General features: G+C 43.8%; 3 protein-coding genes across 8 annotated transcripts; 2 read left to right on the top strand and 1 right to left on the bottom strand.

Moving 5' to 3' along the window:
- Nucleotides 1-1,679: 1,679 nt before the first annotated feature.
- LOC133506616 (transcription factor JunB-like) lies at nucleotides 1,680-4,448 on the top strand. Of its 2 annotated transcripts, XM_061830921.1 has the most exons (2): nucleotides 1,680-2,976; nucleotides 3,204-4,448. In XM_061830921.1, the coding sequence occupies exon 2, from the start codon at nucleotides 3,242-3,244 to the stop codon at nucleotides 4,169-4,171; it is 930 nt and encodes a 309-aa protein (XP_061686905.1). In that variant the 5' UTR covers nucleotides 1,680-2,976; nucleotides 3,204-3,241; the 3' UTR covers nucleotides 4,172-4,448. The 2 variants fall into 2 exon arrangements, with proteins under 2 accessions (XP_061686905.1, XP_061686904.1); XM_061830920.1 differs by lacking the exon at nucleotides 1,680-2,976 and having other exon boundaries at nucleotides 2,984-4,447.
- Nucleotides 4,449-5,630: 1,182 nt separating this feature from the next.
- On the bottom strand, nucleotides 5,631-13,718 carry prdx2 (peroxiredoxin 2). Of its 2 annotated transcripts, none has more exons than XM_061829639.1 (6): nucleotides 13,526-13,718; nucleotides 8,872-8,998; nucleotides 8,643-8,796; nucleotides 6,795-6,917; nucleotides 6,293-6,423; nucleotides 5,631-5,992 (listed from the first exon to the last, which is right to left on the bottom strand). In XM_061829639.1, exons 1-6 carry the CDS (start codon nucleotides 13,604-13,606, stop codon nucleotides 5,910-5,912), a joined length of 699 nt encoding a protein of 232 aa, XP_061685623.1. In that variant the 5' UTR covers nucleotides 13,607-13,718; the 3' UTR covers nucleotides 5,631-5,909. The 2 variants fall into 2 exon arrangements, with proteins under 2 accessions (XP_061685623.1, XP_061685624.1); XM_061829640.1 differs by lacking the exon at nucleotides 13,526-13,718 and adding an exon at nucleotides 9,753-9,912.
- Nucleotides 13,719-13,785: 67 nt separating this feature from the next.
- Nucleotides 13,786-22,604, top strand: LOC133505993 (protein Wiz-like). Of its 4 annotated transcripts, none has more exons than XM_061829638.1 (8): nucleotides 13,786-14,138; nucleotides 16,052-16,313; nucleotides 16,959-17,762; nucleotides 17,848-18,186; nucleotides 18,483-18,646; nucleotides 19,111-19,291; nucleotides 19,360-19,516; nucleotides 21,717-22,604. In XM_061829638.1, exons 2-8 carry the CDS (start codon nucleotides 16,148-16,150, stop codon nucleotides 21,871-21,873), a joined length of 1,968 nt encoding a protein of 655 aa, XP_061685622.1. In that variant the 5' UTR covers nucleotides 13,786-14,138; nucleotides 16,052-16,147; the 3' UTR covers nucleotides 21,874-22,604. The 4 variants fall into 4 exon arrangements, with proteins under 4 accessions (XP_061685622.1, XP_061685619.1, XP_061685621.1 ...); XM_061829635.1 differs by having other exon boundaries at nucleotides 18,483-18,697; nucleotides 21,717-22,602; XM_061829637.1 differs by lacking the exon at nucleotides 13,786-14,138 and adding an exon at nucleotides 14,151-14,412 and having other exon boundaries at nucleotides 18,483-18,697; nucleotides 21,717-22,602.
- Nucleotides 22,605-23,184: the final 580 nt, after the last annotated feature.

Raw genomic sequence — 23,184 nt, 5'->3', positions numbered from 1 at the left:
CCTCTGGGTCACTGATGAAATTTAAAACATATACAATTAATTTTTTTTAAAAACTGTAAACAATCATCATCATGACAAGTAACAATTACGTTATCTCGAGCTGGTGACCAACAGTTAATGAGGTCATTGTGAGGCTCAACATGACCGCCGAGGGAGGCTTTTCTGATTCCCTTAAAATACTTCTTTTTCTGTCTCCACAGACATTTTTGCCGATGTAATGATACAATACCCCATACTTTTATTTAAACTAATTGAAGAAGAGAATTAAATATGCCAAACACTTTATCAGATCCTGATAGCTTCTTGGGCAAACAGTCTTAAAGACAATTGATTGTTTCCAAGTCGATGCGAAGACATTGTGCTCTTGTAATCTAATTCGATTAAATCATATCAAGGTTTTGTTCACCTTGGAATTCAAATTCTTCATCTAAGACAGTGCAGTGAGCCCCAAGTAACCGTCAAATTATTAGGACAATTAGTTGATGCATTTATTATGAACACGGAAAGAAATACAGCTCGAGAGCGTTGGCCTCACAGTTCTGAGGACCGGGGTTCAAATCCCGGCCCCGCCTTTGTGGTATTTGCATGTTCTCCCGTGCTCATGTGGGTTTTCTCACTTTGATGCTGTCAAATATTTGTATGAACAAATGAGGTTGTGTCATACACGGCCACAACACAGAACATCGGGAAGATCGAGCCAAAGCGGAGGAACGTGCACGGGCACATCCACAGCTGCATGACCCACTGGGATATGATTCAGAGGCCATCATCAAGCAGGTGTTCGTCTCAGGTGACGTGCGATCCAACACATACATCGAGTTGTGTTTACATCGACATCTGCCCTTTAATAACACACACTGTCAAATACTCAAGCACATGAAAAGGTCGACTCTGCCCCTGAAGATGTAACCTGATGATCCACGCAAAGTTATATGTCAGACGTGTTTTAATCTTTTTTTCCAGGGCCAAGAAATTCACATTTAAAATGTATGAAAGCAGGACATTTGTGGCTGTCAGCTCGGTGACAAGCCATGGTACGCACTTTACACTTTGACCCGAGTAATGTTAGTATATTCGTCCATCGTTCTTAGCCACTACCTATCCAAGAGAGCCACTTGTAATATGCTTCAGAAAATGGTTGATTGGCAAACAATTGAAGGCGAACGAAACACGTTTTCCTTTATTAATAATTGTAGGGCGGCACGGTAACATGGGCCGCAGAGTGCTCGAGTGGGTAGCATGTCTGCCTCACAGTCCTAAGGTCCTGGATTTGATTCTTAGGTAGGATAAGCTGTATATCGCCAGCCACAGTCAAAGTCAGCTGTGATTGGCTCCGGCGCAATGACAATTGCCTGGCTGGACTAAGACATCCTGCATCAATGAACAAATAAACACAAGTGTAATCTTATTTTTGGCTGTTTCCACAACTATTCATTAAGTCTCGCTAAAATGTTTTTGAGCAATATTGATTCATAATATCCATCCATTTTCTTCACCACTTATCCTCATGAGGGACGCAGAGAGTGCTAGAGCCTATCCCGGCTGTCAACGGGCAGAAGGCGGGATACACCCTGAACTGGTTGCCAGCCAATCGCAGGGCACATGGAGACAAACAGCGGCACTCACAATCACACCTTGGGCCAATTTAGAGTGTCCAATTAACATGGGAGGAAACGAGAGTGCCCGGAGGAAACCCACGCAGGCACGGGGAGAACATGGAGGGTCCGGGATCGAACCCGGGACCTCAGAACTGTGAGGCCAACGCTTTACCAGCTGATCCACTGTGCCGCCCTGATTAATAATATTGATAATAAAACTCCCAAACTTTCTCAAGCCTTCACCAGCTAGAGTACAACTATAATGTCAAATTATCAGTCATTCATGCATTTTTCATACTGTTTACAAGGGTTGCGATCGTGCTGCACCCTATCTCAGGTGTCCTTGGGGGAGATGTGGGGTACACCCTGAAGTGGTCACCAGCCAATCAATCGCAGGGCACATAGAAACAAACAATCATTCCCGTTCGCACCTCCGGGCAATTCTTCAATGAACCTACCATCCACGTTTTGGGGATGTGGGAGGAACGGGAGTACCGGGAGGAAACCCACACAGGCAAGCCAGGGCTTGGATTTGAAGCAGAGTCCTCAAAACTATGAGGCAGGTGTGCTAAGCGCACCCCAGATGGACTTCACTGACTGTCTTGTCTTGGTTGCCCATTTTGAAACGTGCGTGATCGTATCAATTGATTGTCTTTTGTTGCCACAAAGCCGGAACGCTCAGTGCATTTTTGAAGCAGTCACGCCCACAGTTTCCACACCCTCTCCTCGCCTCATGCGTCTCTTTCCTGCCTGAGGCTGGAAGGAGGGCAGCCTCCCACGTCCGTCCAGCTGGAAGCCAGCCAGAAGGGGATCGGCTTCCCGCTTGTGTCAGGAGGAACCGGCGCGCCAGGATACCCAAATATGGACTCGGCGATATCAGTTGGGACGCGTGACTCAGCAGACTCTGACATGTGCGTGCGGTATTGATCGGACACACGCAGCCAAAGTCTGAGAGTGGACTTGCCTGCGGTGTTGTCTACTGGAGCGCAGTGGACCCGCGAGGCTCGTGGAGGAATCAGAATCACCGCGAGTGAAGGCGCTCTTGTTGTCGTTCCTATTTACCTTTTGGACTTTTCCTCCAGGCGAAAGGGCCTCGCCGTGTTTACAGTGGTGGCGGTTCCCGGCAACGCGTGTCATGACGTATCTCCGACATCCTGGGGGCGGGGCTGCGAGGAGACGGCGACCAACCCGGGTCTCGGAACGCGCTACGCTCGGGGCTGCTTTGCGTTCGAATAAATAGTGAGAAAGTACTCGGCGGCTTCCTCACAATAAGACAGGAAGCGAGAGACAGGTTTGCCAAATTAAAGGCTGGCCAACACACGAGTGGAATGAAAGCATCTGAATTAGTCACTGGACTGCGCTTTGATTCCAACTAAAGGTACAAATCGACGACTTGCTATAGTAGAGTTCCGCTATTTTGGAAGTTTTGCTGCTTTTGATAGTGATCGTCATTATAATATAACATCAGGACTTGCTGGAGACAGAGTTGGGACCTTCACGAACTCTTGTAGCCTATTTGACTGTCTGATTTAAAAGCCGAAATGTCCACAGTAATGGAACAGCCTTTTTATGACGACTCGTTTCTTTCTGCTTATGGCCATCCAGGCGCAGCCTTGCCAGACTACAAGTTACTAAAGCAGAACATGAACTTGAACTTGTCCGAGCCCTATCGGAGCTCCAACTTCAAGTCTCACCACCTGCGCGCCGACTCCGAGTTGTATTCGTCGGTCACGGCGGACTCGGGCTCCCTCAAGCTCGCCTCTCCGGATTTGGAGCGACTCATCATCCACAACAGCAACGGGCTCATCACTACCACGCCGACCCCGAGCCACTACCTGTACAACCGCGGGATCACCGAGGAGCAGGAGGGCTTCGCTGAGGGTTTCGTCAAGGCGCTGGACGACTTGCACAAGATGAACCAGATGGCGCCGCCCAACGTGTCCATCGGAACCGGGGGTGTCGCCTGCTCGGCGCCCGGTTCGGTGTTCGGCGCATCCATGCAGCCAGAACCTCTCGAGTACACCAACCTGGGCAGTTGCACCAGCAACCCCGGCCTGTCGTCGGCCGTCAGCTACCCGTCCGCCACCATCAGCTACCTGCCGCACCACCCCTACCACCACCACCAGCACCACCACCACCAGCAGCAGCAGCAGCAGCCGCCTCAGGGCGCGGCGCACGGCTCCCATCACTTCCAACACTCGTTGGCCGGCGCCGGGCTGCACGCGCCGCGCTTCGGCGGCCTCAAAGAGGAGCCCCAAACCGTCCCGGACATGCAGAGCAGCGACAACAGCTCGCCGCCCATGTCCCCCATCGACCTGGAGAACCAGGAGCGAATCAAGGCGGAGCGCAAGCGGCTCAGGAACCGGCTGGCTGCGTCCAAATGTCGGCGGCGCAAACTGGAGCGCATCGCCCGCTTGGAGGACAGAGTGAAAGTTCTGAAAACAGACAACGCGGGACTATCCAACACGGCCTCCCTTCTCCGGGAGCAGGTGGCCCAACTCAAACAGAAAGTCATGACACACGTGAGCAGCGGCTGTCAGCTCATGCTGTCGCCCAAAGTTAAGTCCTACTGAGGAAGCCAAACTGCTTGACAAAGACTTGAAACACGTACACTGGACTGGAAGCGCACTGACAGCGCACAACTGGAGTGTTGTGGCACCCAAATCAGTGACAACCGACGGAAGCTGTCCTGTTTACATTTGACTTTGTACATTGTGATGAATTCTGATGTAACTTATTTCTTTAGTCAGGTTGACCCTGACCTTTGTTTGTTTGTTTTTTTCTACAGTACCTGTACAGTATATTTAAGTAAAAGAGATGTTGCATTTGAGAAATGGCTTGTTCATTTTGAAACGTCACCTCTTTGGAATTATTGAAGCAATTCTCAAGAACACTGTTGTCAGAATCATCTGCTTTGTCAGCACTTCAGTTCCTTGACCTTCAGAACCCCAGACGGGATTGTTTTCCGATTGACGTAGTAACACGCCTTATATGGGGAATTTTTCCTCACAAACGTCACAACACTGATAGGTTTCCGGAAACTCCCTCCTACACTGCTGGTCAGAGAGGCCACAGTACCACAGGTATGCATGTGTGACTGTGAGATGGCTTGTCAATGAGCTACGGGAGTTTCCCAGTTCTGCTTTCAGTTTCCCCAAACAAGCTGTGAAAAATGAAGAGCCGTTAAGCAAAGAAGTTTCACATGAATAAGCAGATGCGGTTGTAGACTGGGTTAGGAATTTACGAGAAGTGCTGCAGCATGCACAGTAAAGTAACTACATTGCATAAACAGGAAAATATCTTTAAGAGCCCATATTAATTATCCGAGCTGGTGGAAAATGTGACATGTAGTTGAACTACTTCTGAGTTTATTACATTTGAAACACTTGAAGCTCAAACAACATTAGAAGTCAACTTGTAAACAGAAAAATTGAATGATTTGGTGGTTCACATAAGCAATTTCCACAGCTGTCAGATGGCTTCCCACTGAACACAGTTCATATTGAGCTTGCGATCAGCTTATCACCTAATTATTTTATAGTTTAGACTTGAGCAATTAATGTTTTACTATGGGCGTCATTTTGTATGCTACATGAACAAATTTCACGTGAAACCAACCACAGGCAAACATGGCGCTCAGGAGATAAATCCTTGATTTTCAACTACTGTGCATTAAGATAATCACTGTTCTGCAAGAAATGGCCCAATTTGGCTTCTTTGGTCAGAAAATTACTTATGGCAAATATTCTTCATCTTTGCCAGTAACACGCTTAACAATTAATGCTCTTGCACTAGGTGGCAAAAAGGTCCAACAAGCACATATCGGTTGCCATTCATCAAATAACTTTGTCGATTTCAGACTAATTTGTGAAGTCGTGATTTCAGTATGTATAGTAATGGCATTTGTTTGGTGGTTGAGATCTCATGCAAAATGTCACTCAGCTCAAAAAGTTAATGTAACAAGCTCGTGGCACACTCTAGAGGCGACAATTGGTAGGACACAGGAGAGAAGAAAAAAAAAAAAAAAAAAAATGCTTCACATTCCTACTGCTTTAATCAATTGAGAAAACACAGTCAGGAAAATTCTTACAATTTTTATGAAAAAAAAAAAAAAACAGTCAATTAACTTTTCAGTGCTGGAGACTTGGATGTTGTCCCACCAGTTGTGTACTCGACGTACAATGACAAGACATCTAACAGAATAGGTTGAGCTTTTGACTACCAGGAAGTCACTTAAGACTGCTCCACAAAAGCGCATTTCATCTGAGGGAAAGTGCTCCCGTCAAGGTAGGGGTAAGGAGAACTTCACATTTACTGCTTGGAGAAGAACTCTTTACTCTTCTCAACGTCAGGAATGATGGTGTCGCTTCCTGGTTTCCAGCCAGCAGGGCACACTGAGAGAGGACAAAGTGCTTGCTCACTTATCAGTCATTGACACAGCAGTATAAATGCACAAAGTACAAATGTCAACACGCCGTGCGGTTACCGGGCCGCTCAATAGATGTGCACTGCTAAATAGTTAGTGCATTCGGAATTATTAGGGTTATGACAAAAATAAAAAAGGATCACAGTGAACATTCAAGCAATGGTACAAATAGGAGCCAAACCACAAAACCCTTGAGATATGGAAATCACAGCAGACAGTTTGACGTACTGAAAATCAATATCAGTATTTCAGAACCTATTGAACTCACCTTCACCATGTTTGTCAGTGTGCTGGAAGGCCTGGACCAGGCGCAGGGTCTCATCCACAGAGCGACCCACTGGCAAGTCGTTGATGGTGATCTGCCTCAAAATGCCTTTGTCATCAATCACAAAAAGACCCCTGACAGACAGAAAATGTGGAGTCAGTACTTTTTCTCCTCCCAAAAGAAGACAATCATTGCAGTTAGTCTCAACTCAGGGGCTGCGTTTCAAGGGCGATGTCCTAACAGGTGAAATTGTATCAATATTAAAGTTTGAATATTTTTCTCTCCCATGAAAAATACACAATTGTGCATTGTTCCCCTTAAATCAACCATTCAATGCCAAATCTTAACATTTCTCTTGAAATTACATTAGTATGTTACCAAGATGTAGCATCTTGATATGAAGCTGAAATTGGACCCATTTAAAAAGGGAGACAGACAAAAGGGTTCAGCCCCTGAATTGGCAACATCGTAATGTAGTCTGGTGTCTCAAGCAAGTCTGTGTGACCTGTATGAAATGCCATCATCCTCTTTCAGCACACCGTAGTCTCTGGAAATGCTCTTTGTCAGGTCTGCTACCAGCGGAATTTTCATGTTACCCAGACCTCCCTGCTTCCTAGGCGTGTTGATCCTGTGGGGGAGAAGAGTATTACCCATCAAAATAGAACAAATTCCATTTTATCTTTATAAGACAAAAGACTGCACACTTAATGTCCAACTGACACCATAAGCAAGATTTTTAGGATGTTCAAAAAAAAAAAAACAAACAAATAAATAAATACAAAGGCCAGCCGGAATGGACCAATCAGTTTGTTTGTTTTCGCCACAAAACATTATTTTGACGTAAACGGCTTTTTGGAAATCCAGTCAAAAATCCTCAAGGGATTTGTTTTGGAGAAGAACCAGGAAGTGATATTATTCGCAGACGTCCATTCAGGCGGGTTCACGTGTTTGTAACAGCGGGAAAGTAGCTTGTTGTTCCTTCGTGTTAACAAAAACGCCGGCTCGTTGCATTGCTGGATATTGCTCGAACACTCTGGAGGACGGATTCGCTCTTCATACTTTTCCAAAAGACCCGGTTCGTTATGAAAAAGGGATTACACAGGTGCAAAGGACGAGAGCTTTGTGGGTTCCAAATGACAGGTAGGTGTGTATGCAGCTATTTAAAAAAAAAAAAAAAAAGAAAAAAAGAAAAAAGTGTGTGTGTGCATAATCCTTTTTTCAGCGAGGGACAAGACTCCCGGCGCCGGGCCAGGCCGCTTTTGTCGTTGCTCACGGCTGAGTACGCTACTTATCGTCATACATACTGTCGGGGAGTCTGTTAGTTAGAAGGGATCGGAATGTCATCTAAATATGGCTTGAAACGATAGGATAATGTTGCCCAGGTAACTTCACTCGGTTGTGTGATGTTTTCTTCGAAAAGAGCTTCCGTGTCAGAAAGGGCATCGGAAAAATCCAAAAATCTCTTGTTCCTCTCCTATAGCAGGTGGCACAGCGTCTTCTCAATAGCGACTGTACCAGTGTGACATCTGTAAATGACGTAGCGGGCAATATGGCTACCACTTGGATGTCGAGTGACACTTCCGCAACTTTGCGCATGAATGACACGCTCCCCGCTCCTATTGATTTTTTCGTACAGACATTGAAGTGAATAATAGTATATGTAATTTTTACATCTATTTTACAATGTTTATAGGGATGTCAGTGGGACTTTCAAGACGATAGAACAACGATCACTACCAACAAAAAGGCTTTTAAAAATGCAAATGGGTAATGAACGCTAAACTGTTCGAGCTTCCAGAATCTTCCATTTAAAAATTTGAGTTTGATAAGACTTAGTGTATCACCGGGAACTTATCTGTTGTATGCAGAGTAGCAGGGTCCCGGCAGATAACCTGACGCCAGTGGGGTGGTGCTTCTTCAAGCCAGCAGAACAACAAGAAAGTGCACCGACAAAAACACATCGCTTACAGGCTTGGGCTGCAACTATTAGATTTGCCATGCGGACAAGGCGTTTTGTAACAAATGTAAAGATGTCTTTCTTTGCAAATGGTGATAAGAGCTCTCTCTCAACCAAACAATTACATCACACAAACACACTTCACCTCTGTAGGTGTAGCTCAAAACCTGTCTGATGTGACAGCATTTATCCAACTCCTCTCCTATTTAAATAGCAACGGGAAAAGAATAAGCAGCACTTCGATACGGGCAACCTGGAGCATAATGAGCGTACCCTTTTGCACCAAGGCAATTGATCCTATAGGGAATAACCCAACAACTAATGTGCAGCATTAACATGTGATTGAGTAACTCAAAGTTAGAAACTGGTTTCTACTGAACCAGGAAGATTCCTCACCACGCTAAATGACTGAAGTGAGAGTCTACGGAGCAGCCGATCACCTCGCAGCCAATTTTGCGAAACTCTTCCGCTCGGTCGCTGAACGCCACGATCTCAGTGGGGCAAACAAATGTGAAGTCCAGCGGGTAGAAGAAGAACACCACATACTTTCCTGAAAGGCAACGAGGAGGGAAAACAATGTGGAAAAAGTAACAAGTAAAATCAGGGTTGCAAAATGTGATATTACCTTTGTAATCAGATAGCTGGATGTCCTTGAACTGTCCATTCACGACAGCTGTAGCTTTAAAAGCTGGAGCCGGCTTGCCGATGTTAGCGTTTCCAGAAGACATAATGGTGGTAGTGGTGCCAAATGACTGCAAAAGACCAAGTGAGCATGTGTGACATCTAAAATCCTTGACTTTTTTTTCATTTTTTTCCCCCCAAATGCCTTCCAGGGATCCGTGCAATAGTTTTGTATTCAGAGGAAAAACCCATGGAGTCACATGCAAGTCATGTTCAACCAGCAGGGAACAAAGCTTCTTAGCAAACTTCTAAAACCTTGTCAACCAGAAGGTGGGGGTGAAAAGAAGGGGGGGAAAAAAAAAAAAAAAAAAAAAAAAGAGTTGGGACGTGTGACAAAAATCACTACATGTTCCTAGATTGTCATTAAACATTAGGTGGATAAGGCCATCTTAAACGTAGAGTTTAAATTGAACAAAAAAGCAATGCAAAAAAAAGTCCGCAGGATTAAATATATTCATTTAAATACTTGAAAAAAATGGAGTTACACGTGCTGTAGAAGAACCGATTTTACTGTGATCATTTTTATTTTTTTAACTGGGCTACAAATCTCCACGCTGCATAATGTTTGCAGCAGCTGTGGTAAGAGAAGGAATTTGCGTGAGCCGTGGGTGAGACAAAGAAAGGACCACTAAGGCCCCCCATACTGAAGGATAGAACCAATAAGACCTGCACTGTCTACTTAGCTCCTTGTTAGCTTACCAATCGTCAGTCAACAACATTTTAGCTTTTATTAGTTTCACAAAAACAGCAGCTACTGCCGGCCCCGCAGCGGCTGCTCAGTCGCAGTTTGCAAAAGTAAAGTTGGGAAAAAGGTGTAATTCTTACCAGTCTGTAGGACACGAACGAAGTTATCGACGACGTAACACTGGCCGCTTGGCAATGGCAGTTTGAAGAGGCGCGCTCATTGCGGCTGCGCGGACTAAGTAGGCGGTGCAATTGAGGAGGCCGGAAGTTGCGGAACACCCTCTCATCGGGCTTTCCATCCGTGGACTGCACTGACAAACGTTTTATTTACGTCTTAACACAAGCTCATTTTGAAATCTGTATTACTTACGAGTTACATTTTTTTAAATGTTCCCCGTCTTCTATAGTGAATAATATTTTTGGGCCAAGATATTGAAGATTGATGTCTATCACCAACTAAAGTATTTGAGAAAAATACTCTTGGTTCCCGTGCTAGATCAACTCCTTAAAATCGCTCTCAAGAATTATTATCTAAAAACTGAGTTCTCAATTCTTATTGAGATTGAAGAAAGAGTTTGAAGTGATCACGATAGATTAAGCTTTTGCATCTGTCTTTATGCTCACAAATTCAAACCAAAACAACAACAATGGGATGTTTTCACTGACGTCACACGTTCTGCTGAATTACCCATACACCACTGCGCACCGCCATTTAACCTCCCTACCTAACGCCGACCAATGTGGCAATTGACCCCTCCGTGGATATTGCGCAATCCGGGTCACTGACCAATCAGAGGCCAGAGATCTGCATAGACCAAAGCCCGTTTTTGCTCCCGCCATTTTCTCAGACAACAGTGCATGGTCCAGTATAGGTTTAGTTTGCGTTTTAGCGCGTATTTGGGTTATTTAACAAAAAATATGGTTAAGAGGTGTAGTCACGGACTTTGTAATAGTGACGACAGGTATCCTAAAAGGCTAGTTTGGTGGAGTTCGATTCGTACCCTTTCCAAAACCGAAGACCCAGTACGAAAAATGCCTTCGATGGATCAAACTTTGTGGAAGACCGCATCATCAACTAAATCCATCTAATATCAACCGGAACACATGTTTGCACGAAGGTATGCCCTATATTTGATTTTCAATACAGCATAACACTGCTGCGTGTGAACGATTGACACACTTATTCTTTGTTGAGCGATATTTAGCGATGATCGGATTGCACAAACGTATCGATTTCTTGCTGGCTCGCGGCCGAAGCTTAACCAGACTGTGTTTGCACGAAGATATGCCCTAAATTTGATTTTTAATACACGTCTCGTATAAATGAATGAGACGTTCTCCGCTAGCATAACATTGCTACGTGTGAATGATTGAATGAAATCAGAAGCATGGCGTCTCTCTCAGTTCAGAATGTATTGTATTTAGAATCTATAATATATCGTTGATTTGAATGAAATCAGAAGCATGGCGTCTGTCTCAGTTAACAATGTATTGTATTGTATTTGCCATTTTTTACGAATTGTTTGTCTTACGTCAGCGCACGTGGCAATTGACCCCTCCGTGGATGTTGCGCAATTCGCGTCACTGACCAATCAGAGGCCAGAGATCTGCATAATCTCAGACAACGCTGGCTGGATGGTCCAGTATAGCTTCTGTTGGCGTTTTATCGCGTATTTGGGTTCTTTAACAATAGATATGGTTAAGAGGTGTAGTCACGGACTTTATAATAGTGATGACGGGTATCCTGAAAGGCTAGTTGGTGGAGTTCAATTTGTACCCTTTCCAAAACCGAAGACCCAGTACGAAAAATGTCTTTGATGGATCAAACTTTGTGTAAGACCGCATCATTAACTGAATCCATCTAAAATCAACCGGAACAGAAGACAGAGTATGAAAAATGTCTTAGATGAATAAAACTTTGAGGAAGACTGCATAATCAACTGAATCCCATCAACCGGAACAGATATGTTTGCACGAAGGTAAGTCCTATATTTGATTTTCAATACATGTCTCATATAAATGAATTAGCAGTTCTTCGCTTGCATAATATAGCTACGTGTGAATGATTGTCACACTTGATCTGTGTTGAGCGATATTTTGCGATGATCATACAGGATACCTGTCGTCACTATTATAAAGTCCGTGACTACACCTCTTAACCATATCTATTGTTAAAGAACCCAAATACGCGATAAAACACTAACAGAAGCTATACTGGACCATCCAGCATTGTCTGAGATTTGAGTCTGAGATTATGCAGATCTCTGGCCTCTGATTGGTCAGTGACGCGGATTGCGTAATTTCCATGGAGTGGTCAATTATCTCCGTTACTGTTTGTGTTTTTGTGTTTCACGGGGGTCTTGGGACTCAAGTACACCAGAGAGGACTCGCTAACCATCAGAGAGCCTTCTTCTGCCTTTTTTTTTGATAACTCTCGCCAATTCGCTGAAGCTTTTTCCAGAGTTGCTAGTCGGCGCGCTCTTCAAAGCCTCACGACGAAGAGGCTCCCGATCCGGGTTACAAGTCCAACTTCGAAAGCGGGGACATCGGACACATTATGGAGCTCTGTGTTTCACGGAGACTTTGCTTTGTGGACGATTGCCCGAGGCTGCTATCACGCTGCTTGGTTTGGCTGATGTGTCGCTGAGCTAACAGGCTTAAGAGATATTCTTTTCAGGTGGCCAACATTACGGTTAAGATCTTTTTTTGTTGATCAAGATTCGAGAATTTTGGAAATACTGGATTTGTTTATTCTTTTGTCTTCCTGCCATTGTCATGACATTTTAAACAAATAATAAACATTTTGCTTTGTTTGTGGTGAACAAATAAACAGGTTTTACTTTTTGAAAAAAAAAAATAAAATAAATGGAGTTTGCCTCGATATTAAAAAAATAATATTCCACCGCCTTTTGTTTTTCATGTTAGCATACAGGTAAGTGCTCCACCTTCGTGATTTCTGTCACAGAGTAAAAGAACAAGGGCACAATACTGCGCCTTTGTGACGCAGTCCTGAGTCCCATGATGTGTGTATGCCAGGTAGCCTAATAGTCAGCCTGGGCTTGTCTTCAATAAATGCAGTTAGAAACTTAATGTCGTCCACCTTGCTGTATGTATGAGTAACGGAGCACAGGGATCAAAAATGGCTGCCCTCCGAGGCAGCACAATGGGTGATGTCGTGGAAAAAAAAAACACACATTACTTTAAATAAAATAAAAGCTTACTAATGAGTTTTCATTGAAACAAATAAAATCTCTGGAACCTAAATGCGCCATGTTTGACAAACATTACATCCATACAGCCTGCACTCATGTTATTCCTGTAAGGATCTCAACTTGACCAAACTCCCAACATCTTAAAATGACCATAACAATTTATTTAAGTTTACTGCAATAATCACAATCCAGTTCCACCACTACATTTTGTTGTCTTTGTTCTTCTGTCAAACACCTTTCTGGTGATCTGTGTCCCTTTTAAGACAGATCACGTTTAATCAGCTCCCACTTTGGTTTCTTTGCATTACGGTGGTTATTTATTGAGAGTTATACTTGTTCAGTCCAACAGAAAGAAGCTTTTCAACTGTATTGATGTAAAAAAAAAAAAAACGATAGAGTGCAAATGTAACTAAATAGGAATAGAAGATAAGATAAAAGTTGAGGAAAGTAAAGCGTTACATAAATGGTACAATGACATTTGTGTGTTGTTTTTGGTCAATTTCTCGTGCTAAACTCTGTGAGGGAAGGACGGGAGAAAATGGGACAAAGGGTGGACAGGAGGGGGAACGTTCAACCTCACAATTCTGTGGGGCTGGGTTCAAATCTGGCCTCACCTTAGTGGAGTTTGCGCGAATACTCCGGTTTCTACGGTGGCCTGGAAGTGCAAAACCATCTGAGTGTGAATGGTTGTTTTTAATTTACCTTCTGACTGGTTGGCAGCCGCCTCCTGCCCGTTTGGGCCCCGTCACCCTCAGGGGGTCTCATGTACATCCACCCATCCATCTATTTTCCAAGGCGCTTATCGTCACAAGGGTCGCGAGATTGCTGGAACAAATCCCAGCTACCTTTGGGCAGGGAGTGTGGGACATCCTAAAACGGTCGCCAGCCAATCACAGGGCACATAGAAACAATGATTCGCACTCACAAGGCTTTATTACTTTGTAGGCCTTGAAATATTCAGTATCCCGGTTAATGCGTAATCACTTGGGATGTTGCGAAAATTGTGTAAATCGAACTACTCTTCCAGTGTAATTTTTTTTTATACTTGCCGACGATATTATGTTCTTTATAATATGTAAAAGGGGAAAGCGACAAAAATAATCAATAATCGTGTAACGTGATCGTCTGAAAAAGAAGCCCTTAAATTCCAAGTACTGTATGTAATAATAAAAGTGTGACTACAGTATGTATCGTGTCGACCGTATCCTGTATCTCTTACTTTGAAGGGAAAGCCCTACCCCTTGTTTGCTAGTTCCGGTTAGCAAGACTAAGGGTTGTTTATGTTGACACGGGTTTGCTTATTTGAGGCTCAAAGGTAAAATAACTTAATCGATTAGTTTGTCTTTGTCCCGGAACGCTGGTTACGTTTCTGTTTTTTCTTTTCTTGCAAACAGTATTTATGACTCAGTTTCAAGTGTCGTTATCACGCTTGCATGGCAAAACAAAGGTGGATCCCAGTGTGAACCCCTATTGTGATGTGGGGGATTGCTCAATTTTTTTTTCCAGGGTTATCGTTTGATTCGTTGTAACATATATTTACTAATTTGCGTGATCGTTTTTTGTCAGTAAAGTGCTGACTGCAAGTCAAAGTAGGTGAATGACTATCGATATGTAACTTGGTGTCATTTTTAATTTTCAAAGGCAACATGAAGTCTGTTTTAAGTGTTTATCGCAATCGTTATCATATTTACTTGGGTTTTATGTTCGCAGATTATTATTTTTTCACGTATGAAAAAAATCCTAATCCTTGTGCTCCTTATAGCAAGAAACTTTATTTAGCACATGATAAGTTTTAATAATAAGCAGTACAAGCCAGGAATCTCTATTTGCCAGCTCTTTCCCGTTTTTTTCCCCATATATAACGCAGACAACATAAATAATATGACATTAATATGACATTTTTCCTCAGAGGCACGTATGATTCAAAAGATACCAACTTTCTTATCCATCAAAACAATAATAACAGGTGCTAGTTTCTGAGGTGAGATATCCTATGTACCGTATTATTTGTCCATATCTGTTGCTGTTTTAGTTTTACACATTAAATGTAAAAAAGTGCGTCATAAATCAAGTTTGTGAAATTGAGACGCTTCCTTAACCAGTCGGTGACAATAATGAATAATTTGTGAAACACAGGTATTCATTAGATGGAGTGGTCAACCCAGGTTTATCCTATTAAGTCTTGAGTGGATTTTCATTAAAGGGTGTAAAGAACTAGTCAGGTTTAGCATATTCTAACAGATTATTATTATTACTACTAATAATATTAAGTCACAAATGTCACATTCATACACGTCTTATTTAAATAGAAATCATTATTTGTACTGTAATTTCCTTAAAATAGTTGCACATATACTTTCAAATATATTTGTTTTTTTGCCTCATAGAATGGGCAAGCTGTGAATTTAGAAAGCACATCAGTGTTCATGCAAGCATGCTTGCATGGGTTTTCTAAGAGTACTCCAGCATCCTCCACATTCCAAAAGGTTAAGGAAAATGAAGACTTTAAATTGCCCACCAGAGTTGTGAAAGATGGATGGATTTCAAAGAAGTCAAGGTGGTTTGTAGAGCTTTTAATCACAAAAGAGTCTCAAAGGGCTTCATAGACCCACAGTTAGGTTCAGTGACATCGCTTGGTGAGTGGGCAGCTTTTATCAAATACATTAGTATGGTGCAGTACAGAACAAGTTTCTTTCGGCTAGTTCCGTTTGGGGTCGCCACAGTGTGACATCTCAGATGAACGCTCATATTTGTTTGGCACAGTTTTTGCACCGGATGCCCTTACTGACGCAACACCTCTTGAGGACTAGACCCCCCAGTAAGATCCGAACTCACGACCCCTGGTTTACGAAACCAATGCTCTAACCACTGAGCAATGCGGCCTCCCAGTATAGTGTTGTACAATGTCAGTTAAAACAGCATGAGACGCCATTTCAAATTGAAGCGCCACAGGTAACCACTTCCTCTGCAGTCGTTCTTCCTCATGATGCTTTTTTGTCAAGGCAGAATCCTCCAAAGCAACATCTCTGGGCAAGTGGTCCACCTCAGGTTAGGCGTAAGCAAATAGAGTAGAGAATAGAAGCAAATACAGAGATGATTATGGTGTTTTTAGTTTCATATATGCCTGTGGCCTTCAATTGTTAAATCCTTTGTGGGCTTCCGTTTCACCATCCAGGCTCAATTGTGTGTGATATTAATTGCAATCTTTTATATGTTGTGCATCCTCAGCTTGGTTTGACACTTGAGCATTGCTGTTCCTATGGGAGGAGAGAGAGAGATACTGCAAGACCTCCTGCGTTACAGATGATTCAAAGATTCTAGATCATGGATCAACAACATTCTCCCGAAAGAACACCAGCAGTCTCGCTTCCTGACGCATCTCATCCAGCTCTTAGACGACAACAGGACAACGCATTATCCTCCTCAGAGCCCCAGACTACAGCAAAGCCACTATGGGCACCTCTGGAAACGGATGCCCCGGTCACATTAAGTAAGCCTGTGTTCTTAGTGAAAAAAATAATGAGAGAAATCTTCCTTGTGGGGCTTTGGTGTGGGTTATATTAAAACCACAAATTATGCAAACCAAATAAAAAATTAACATTTATGTTCAGATACTAAAATGCTCAATGAAACCATATCATTTTGTCGAGCAAAAGCTTGCTTGCTTGCTTCATGATAGCATACAATGTAAAAGGCCATAGACAGGCTAACTAATATTAGTAGCGGTCCTCTGTAATGATACAATTTAAAACAGCTGCTACTTAAACACACATGGAGCATCTGACTGTCTGCGGGGCCATGAAGTTATCTGAATCTGATTGGATAATTGAGTGGGGGCGGGGAAAGGAGTAAGTGAGTGTATTTGGAAGTGCACACTGACTGGAAGAGAATAGAAATGACATGACTGATGAACCTCATCACCTTAACATATACACCAATAAAGTATGAGGTCATCCAACCCCTAGTAAGGATTATTAACTGGCATGTACATGAATGTTGAACCGCTATATAAGAGGGGAATGTTGTGGTGCTCTCCATTTTGCCTCAGTGCTGTGATTAACTGGGAGTGTGTACCTGATTAATCTGTCTGTCTAGCCATGTGATACTCTACTAATTGTCGTCCTCCATTTTGCAGCTTCTAACAACAACAATGATCTTCACATTTGCCAGCTTTGTAGCTGCTGGTATGAGACACGTCAAGGTCTGTCCAATCACGCTCGTTCACATCTGCAACAGATGGGAATCCCTGACGCCGACGTCAAGGGCAGCCCCATTAACTTTCTTTATCAGATCATGAAGGACGAGGACCTCAAGTCCCCCAGCAAGAAGCAACAGGAGCCTTTCTCCACAAACAGTCTACTCGAGGCTCCCGCTAAACATCCTTCAGGGCTGTCATCTCCACCCACATCTCCTCCCTGTAAGCGGCCAAAGCCCCCCGAGGAGTTCACTTGCATTCTTTGCGGGGAGATTTGTAAAAATCGGAAAGGCCTGGCAAGCCACTCACGGTCTCATCTGCGGCAGATTGGGGTTCTTGACCTGCTAGGGAAAGATGAGTCCGCAATCGACACTGTACAGGATCTGGTGAGCAGTGGCGTGTTAGAAGCGACGCACCCCACCAAATTGAGTAGTACCGCGAGCTCCTTCGCAGAACCTTCTTCAGCACCGGCCTCTAATGTGGCCTCCCCGCCACGGTCTCCCGTCGCGTGGCAATCCCGATCCTCTTTGCCCTCCACTTTCCCAAGCCTTGCAAAATCTCCTCAGAACTCAGTCAGTCGGGCTCCGAAAGCCAAGAAAGGCTTTCGCTTGGCAGTGGACCCCCTCCTCAAAAAGCCCAAGCCTGAGCCGTTGGACGTTGAGATGTCACTAGTGAGTGGAACTAGCTCCAGTAGTAGCAGTACTCCTCCGGAGAACCTATCTGCTTTGGTAACGCCTAGTGCAGGTAACACTCGCAACGTTTTTTTTGCCGATTCATTATGTGCCATCATTTCTCAACATAATTTCCTCCTGCTTTGCATGCCCCAAAGATGAAGTTTCGCCACCGACAGTCCTTTGTGACTACTGCGGCCAGCTTTTCGAGACTCGCAAAGCCCTGTCGTGCCACGCCCGTGCCCATCTGCGCCAGCTTGGCCTCACCTGGTCCATCAAGACGTCCCCGATTGATCTCCTGAAGGACGTGATGATGCACGGTGAAGACAAGCTTTTGTCCGCCGAGGTGTCGTCATCGGGGAAAATCCAGTGGAGTCCTCAAGGTTGTCAGAGGACATCAGAGAGCCTCCAGACAATCTCTAACCTCTGCCCCTCACCTCTGGATTACTCAATGAAAGACAAGTCGCCATCTTGCAAGAGTGGGGCTTTGACATGGGGTAAGAAGTGAGAGACACTCTTTGGTAAGAGAGAGAAAAAGTGTCTGTCCATGAATTATATGCTACTTGATAGTGGCCTTTAAACTACGTGAAAGAGAGGTGTTGAATTAATTTCAGGGGGGAAAAAAATCATTCCTAGATGCTTGTCAAATTCTGATTTGTTTACATTTCATAGACTTCTGTTTCAGGTTCTGATTTGTTCACCATTAGTAGACTTGTATTGTAAGTGAGTATTTAATTCCATGTACAATTTGCCAGCGCTGAGTAACTGGGCTGCTTGCTTTGTTGTCTTCAAGGCAAATCCTGTGAGCTCTGTGGCTTTCATTTTGAAAACCGCAAGGCGCTCGCCAGTCACGCACGGGCCCACCTTCGGCAATTGGGTGTGGTGGAATGGAAAACAGAAGGGGCAACCTCGCCGATAGAGCACCTCAGGGAGTTGATGCGGAAGGACCCGGTTAAGGTGACTGCTCTCACCCGTCGCTATCGGGAGGGAGACCTGTACATCAAGAAGGTGTGCTATTTGCTATTTGTTTGACTTTGTGTGCATGGCGGTTGTCATGGATTTTCCATTCATTTCAATGAGGAAAGATGATCTTAGATCCAAGCTGAAGGAACCAAGGTATTGTTTAATTCATGTTAAGAACCAATTGTCTTGACACTGACTCTCTCATGTAGCTCACCCCGAAGGGGTCTGATAAGATTGAGGTTAGGGCAGTCATGTTTCCTCCACACCAAACTCATTCAAGCACAGCTCTGTAAATGTGGAACCAAACAATTGTTAATAATGCGTTGGAAAGGGAAAGGATTAGAATTCGGGGGGTGGTGTAGCCTAACGATTGATGATAATTAGAAAGTATGTTTGACTTTGAACCGTTTTGAAGAAATGCAAAATCAAACTTTGCCTCCATTCTCTTTTCGTTCCAGAAAAGTGCTTCCCTATCCACTTTGTCAGATTCCGAATTGTTGCCTGGCAGCAATTTGAAGTTCTCAGGCCATAAATTGAGTAAAGATGATCAGGGTGCCTCTGCTGGTTCATCCAAAAAAACACCAGGCCAGGCACACTCTGTAGCGGCGTATGGAAATGGTGGTGTGCGCTCTCCACGAGGTTAGCACTTCAAACAAAGGAAGGTCGAGGCCTTCTGTAGCTCGTAACACCACTTGTGTCTTCCCTAGCGCTTCCAAAACAACTTCCACCGGCAGGAGAAGAAAATGAAGACGTCACCAACTCCCAGCAACCATCACGGTCTGGCAGCATTCCGGCACTGCTACCCAAACCTCCATTAACTCCTTTGGTCAAACTAGTCGGAAAGGTTTACTCTCTTAAGTGCAGGTCAGTGAGTGGACTTGTTTAAATATATGTGTTGCCATTTTAAAACATAATTGGTACATTAAAGGTCAAGTGTCATCCCTATAAACATTCTAAAATAGATATTGTAATGAAAAATACACATAACATTATTCACTTCAATGTCTATACGAAAAAATAAATGTGAGCGGAGAGTGCATCATCCATGCGCAAAGTTGCAGGAGTGTCATTCGACGACATCCTAGTGGTCGCCATATTGGCTGCATCCTCTGTCCGTGACGTCACCCGGACATTCGCCAATGAAAACGTGGTGCACCCTAACTATGGGAGACCAACACGACCCTTCTGACAGGGAAGCTCTTTTCAAAAAGGAGAACACCACACAACCGAGTGAAGTTACCGGGGCAATATTACACTATTGTTTCGAGCCATATTGAGATGATGTGCGATCACGGTCAAACCGCCTCCCGTCCAATCCACTTCCGCGGCCGAGATGAGCCATCGCGGCTCATCGAAGCCGGCCGGTGTGGCTCACTTTCAGCGCCGAGGGGGCTTATCACGGAGCCGAGCCATGCTGCTTTAGGGGGTTGTTCATAGCCGCCGCAGTATGCGATGAACAACACCGTTGAGCCGGGGTGCTTTACTGCATTGTCGCCGAACGCGCCTGAGTGAGGCATTGTCGGCTGCGGTCTTCAGAGCCGCCACCGTCCGCAAGCCCGATGCGCAGCCTTCGCCGAAGCCGAACCGGGGAACGCGGCTCCTTAGCCGGTGTGGCTCATTTTCGGCGCCCCTGTGGCTTATAATGGAGCAGAGCCGGGCTGCTTTAGGGGGTTGTTCACAGCCGCTGCAGTACGCAATGAACAACACACTCGAGCCGGGGCGCTTTACTGCGTTGTTGTCGCACGCGGCTGAGTGCTGCATTGTGGCAGCGTTCTTCAGAGCCTGCCGCCGTCCACGAGCCCGAAGCGCAGCCTTCGCTGGCGAAGCGACGCAGCAGCCCGGCGCGCACATCGACACATTTCGGACGCAGATCTTTTGTTACGTTATGAGAGACCGATTACATTGTCCGCCCCAAACTATTATTTTTTTTAGTTGCTGTATACACGCCTACCTATCATTTGGAACCCACGAAGCTCTCGTCCTCTGTACTTGTTCAATCCATTTTTCACGACGAACCGAGTCTCTTGCAAACTTATGAAGGGTAAAGCCATTCTCCCGAGTGTTCAAGCAATGTCCAGCATTGCAACGAGCCGGCATTTTGGATAACACGAAGGAACAACGAGCTACCTTCCCGGAAGTGAAACTGATGAAAACAAACGAGTCCACTTGAGGATGGGTCTGTCCTTTACGTCACTTCCTGCTTCTTCTCAAAAACAAATCCTTCGAGAGGATTTTCATGGCAGGAGTTACAAAAATCTGTATACGTCCAAACCATATTTTGTGGTGGGAAAAAACACATGGGTCCATGTCGGCTGTCGTTTTTTCATGAATAACATACTAAGAATCATGCTTTTAATGACAGTGGCACTTATTTAAAAATTGAAATTATTCAAAATGAACCACTGTCTATGTAGAAATGTGTGATTTTCATGGACTAGTCAACAAGGAACAGTAATAATACTGCAGAAAAAAGGTATATTCAAGTACAGATATAAGACCTGAACGTGATCAATAAGGATGCACCAGAGACCCAAATATGCATTGCAAATTTGACACACTACATAGAAGTGTGTGTTGAAAAACGTCTGCCGAATATGAATGAATAAAGATGAGGTACAGTATGTCAACTTGGAGCCATTTTTCTGCTGCAGTATTCTGAACATCCAGACACACACACACACACATACATTCTATAAAATAAAATTTTTGAAAATGGTGAAATATAGATTAATCTGGATCCCTAAATACAATAATATTGTGATGAATATAATAATGATATTGAGATCCTTTCTTAAATATCACAGAAGTAGAATAAGTTTGGTAATGTTTGCCAACAATTATTTTGGGTTGGCTTGCTACCAGTCTGACTGAATCACAGTCTGACCCAGACTGGCGACCAGTCCTGTGCACCTCGGCGTCTCGTGAGCTGGCATGGAATCCAGCTCACGTGTGGCCCGGAACATGACAATGGATGGATGTTATTTGTGACAGTTAGTGATGCCTCCTCGACAGTCGTCTTTTCATTCTCCACAGTTTGGATGAGCCTTCCTTGTCTGTTTTGCAGGTTCTGTGAAAAAGTCTTTCACGGGCCTCTGTCTGTACAAGAGCAGTGGATCACGCACCTGCAACAGCACATTCTGTCTCTGGGCTACAAAGGTCAAGAGTCTCCCCCTGCTCCTCCCGTTCCTCCTCCAGGACACCTCCATCCTGTGGCTGTGTAGTTTTAATAAGTAACATATGTGTGTGTGTATCATCTCAGATGAATGCACATATGTTTGGCACAATTTTTACGCCGGATGCCCTTCCTGACGCAACCCTTCTCAGGGAGTGGAGGCCCCAGTGGGATGCGAACCCACAACCCCTGGATGAATGAATTTATGCTGTCGTGAATTTAAACTTTTTTGAGTTTAGGCAACTGTCACATCGCTATTTTAATTGATCTGTCTTGTTTTTTTTTGTAAAAACAGCAGCATCAACGACAACAGTGAATAGCAACTTTGTAGTGGACCAAATCTCATTTTAGCTTTACGTGCCCAGAAGCGGCACCTTTGCACGTATAATCCTTGTGTAAAAACTTTGTTGTTTTATAAGCCCATTTCACTGTGAAAAAGTTACATTTTAAGTGTTTTAACATAAATATGTCAAAAGACTTTAATATGGATGATCATAGATGACACGAGTCTCCTCACAACCTGATTTTCAGTCTTTGAAATCTTTTTACTCATCCTACTCAATAATGATTTATATGTAAATTAAATTCCGTCTTGTGTACATGGTGTGATTGGATGGTGGTTTAACGTTTGAAGAACATGAGGCCTTTGATCACTAAACATTCACGCTAGGGTTATTTTTTTTAATGATAAATGGCATGAATTTATATCATACCTTTCCTTTTAAGACACATGGACACTTTGACAGAGCTGAGAAGAAACCTTTCAGGATTAGGTTAGTATGATCTTACCCCGTAAAGTTTTGTCATTTTGAAGTGTTGTCAGAGTTGTACTCGTCCATACAAACCTGCTCTGTAACATACATACAGCCACTAACTGGAACTGTCGCTAAGACGAGTCAAAACGTCGTTGCCTTGGAGATATTTCAAGCAAGAATCACAGGCAGCTTCTGAGATATCTGTAATTTGACATTTCAGGTCTGTTTATGACTTGTAATTATTAAGAAACATGAATGGCAAATGGGACAAAATGACGCTACAGATAACTGCAACTGATTTACACTTTGTCCTGCAGCCTCAATCACGTTGTGCACTCAATATATAAAAGTTCACCTACCAGTACAAATAATCACACAGATGATGTTGAACTTTAGCTTTAAATGTTAAATTGGCTTCTCCACTATCTCCTTGCAAATATAGAATCTCATTTCCATAAGTGGATGTGATACATTCTCTTTCCCAATGTGTAACTTCTCCTTATGAATGACTGGGAAAGTCTTCTGTGCGCTTTTGTTGATATTATCTGCACTTAAACATCTTAATGTGAATGAACTAAATTTACTAAGCACAAAAAATACATATT

Source organism: Syngnathoides biaculeatus, chromosome 9 (genome assembly GCF_019802595.1).
Source record: "Syngnathoides biaculeatus isolate LvHL_M chromosome 9, ASM1980259v1, whole genome shotgun sequence".
Classification (NCBI taxonomy): domain Eukaryota; kingdom Metazoa; phylum Chordata; class Actinopteri; order Syngnathiformes; family Syngnathidae; genus Syngnathoides; species Syngnathoides biaculeatus.
Note: the sequence above shows the minus strand (reverse complement) of the source record. Positions and strands in the feature narration are given on the sequence as shown.

Coding starts and splice junctions, on each gene's coding strand:
- LOC133505993 (XM_061829635.1), top strand. CDS start 16,148: ATGGATCAACAACATTCTCCCGAAAGAACACCAGCAGTCTCGCTTCCT. Junction 16,314..16,958: donor GGATGCCCCGGTCACATTAA/GTAAGCCTGTGT, acceptor TCCATTTTGCAG/CTTCTAACAACAACAATGAT. Junction 19,292..19,359: donor TGGTGTGCGCTCTCCACGAG/GTTAGCACTTCA, acceptor TGTCTTCCCTAG/CGCTTCCAAAACAACTTCCA.
- LOC133506616 (XM_061830920.1), top strand. CDS start 3,140: ATGTCCACAGTAATGGAACAGCCTTTTTATGACGACTCGTTTCTTTCT.
- prdx2 (XM_061829639.1), bottom strand. CDS start 13,606: ATGGATGGGTGGATGTACATGAGACCCCCTGAGGGTGACGGGGCCCAA. Junction 8,999..13,525: donor GGCTGCCAACCAGTCAGAAG/GTAAATTAAAAA, acceptor GGTCTTTTGCAG/TCATTTGGCACCACTACCAC. Junction 6,424..6,794: donor GATGATGGCATTTCATACAG/GTCACACAGACT, acceptor TCTGTCTGTCAG/GGGTCTTTTTGTGATTGATG.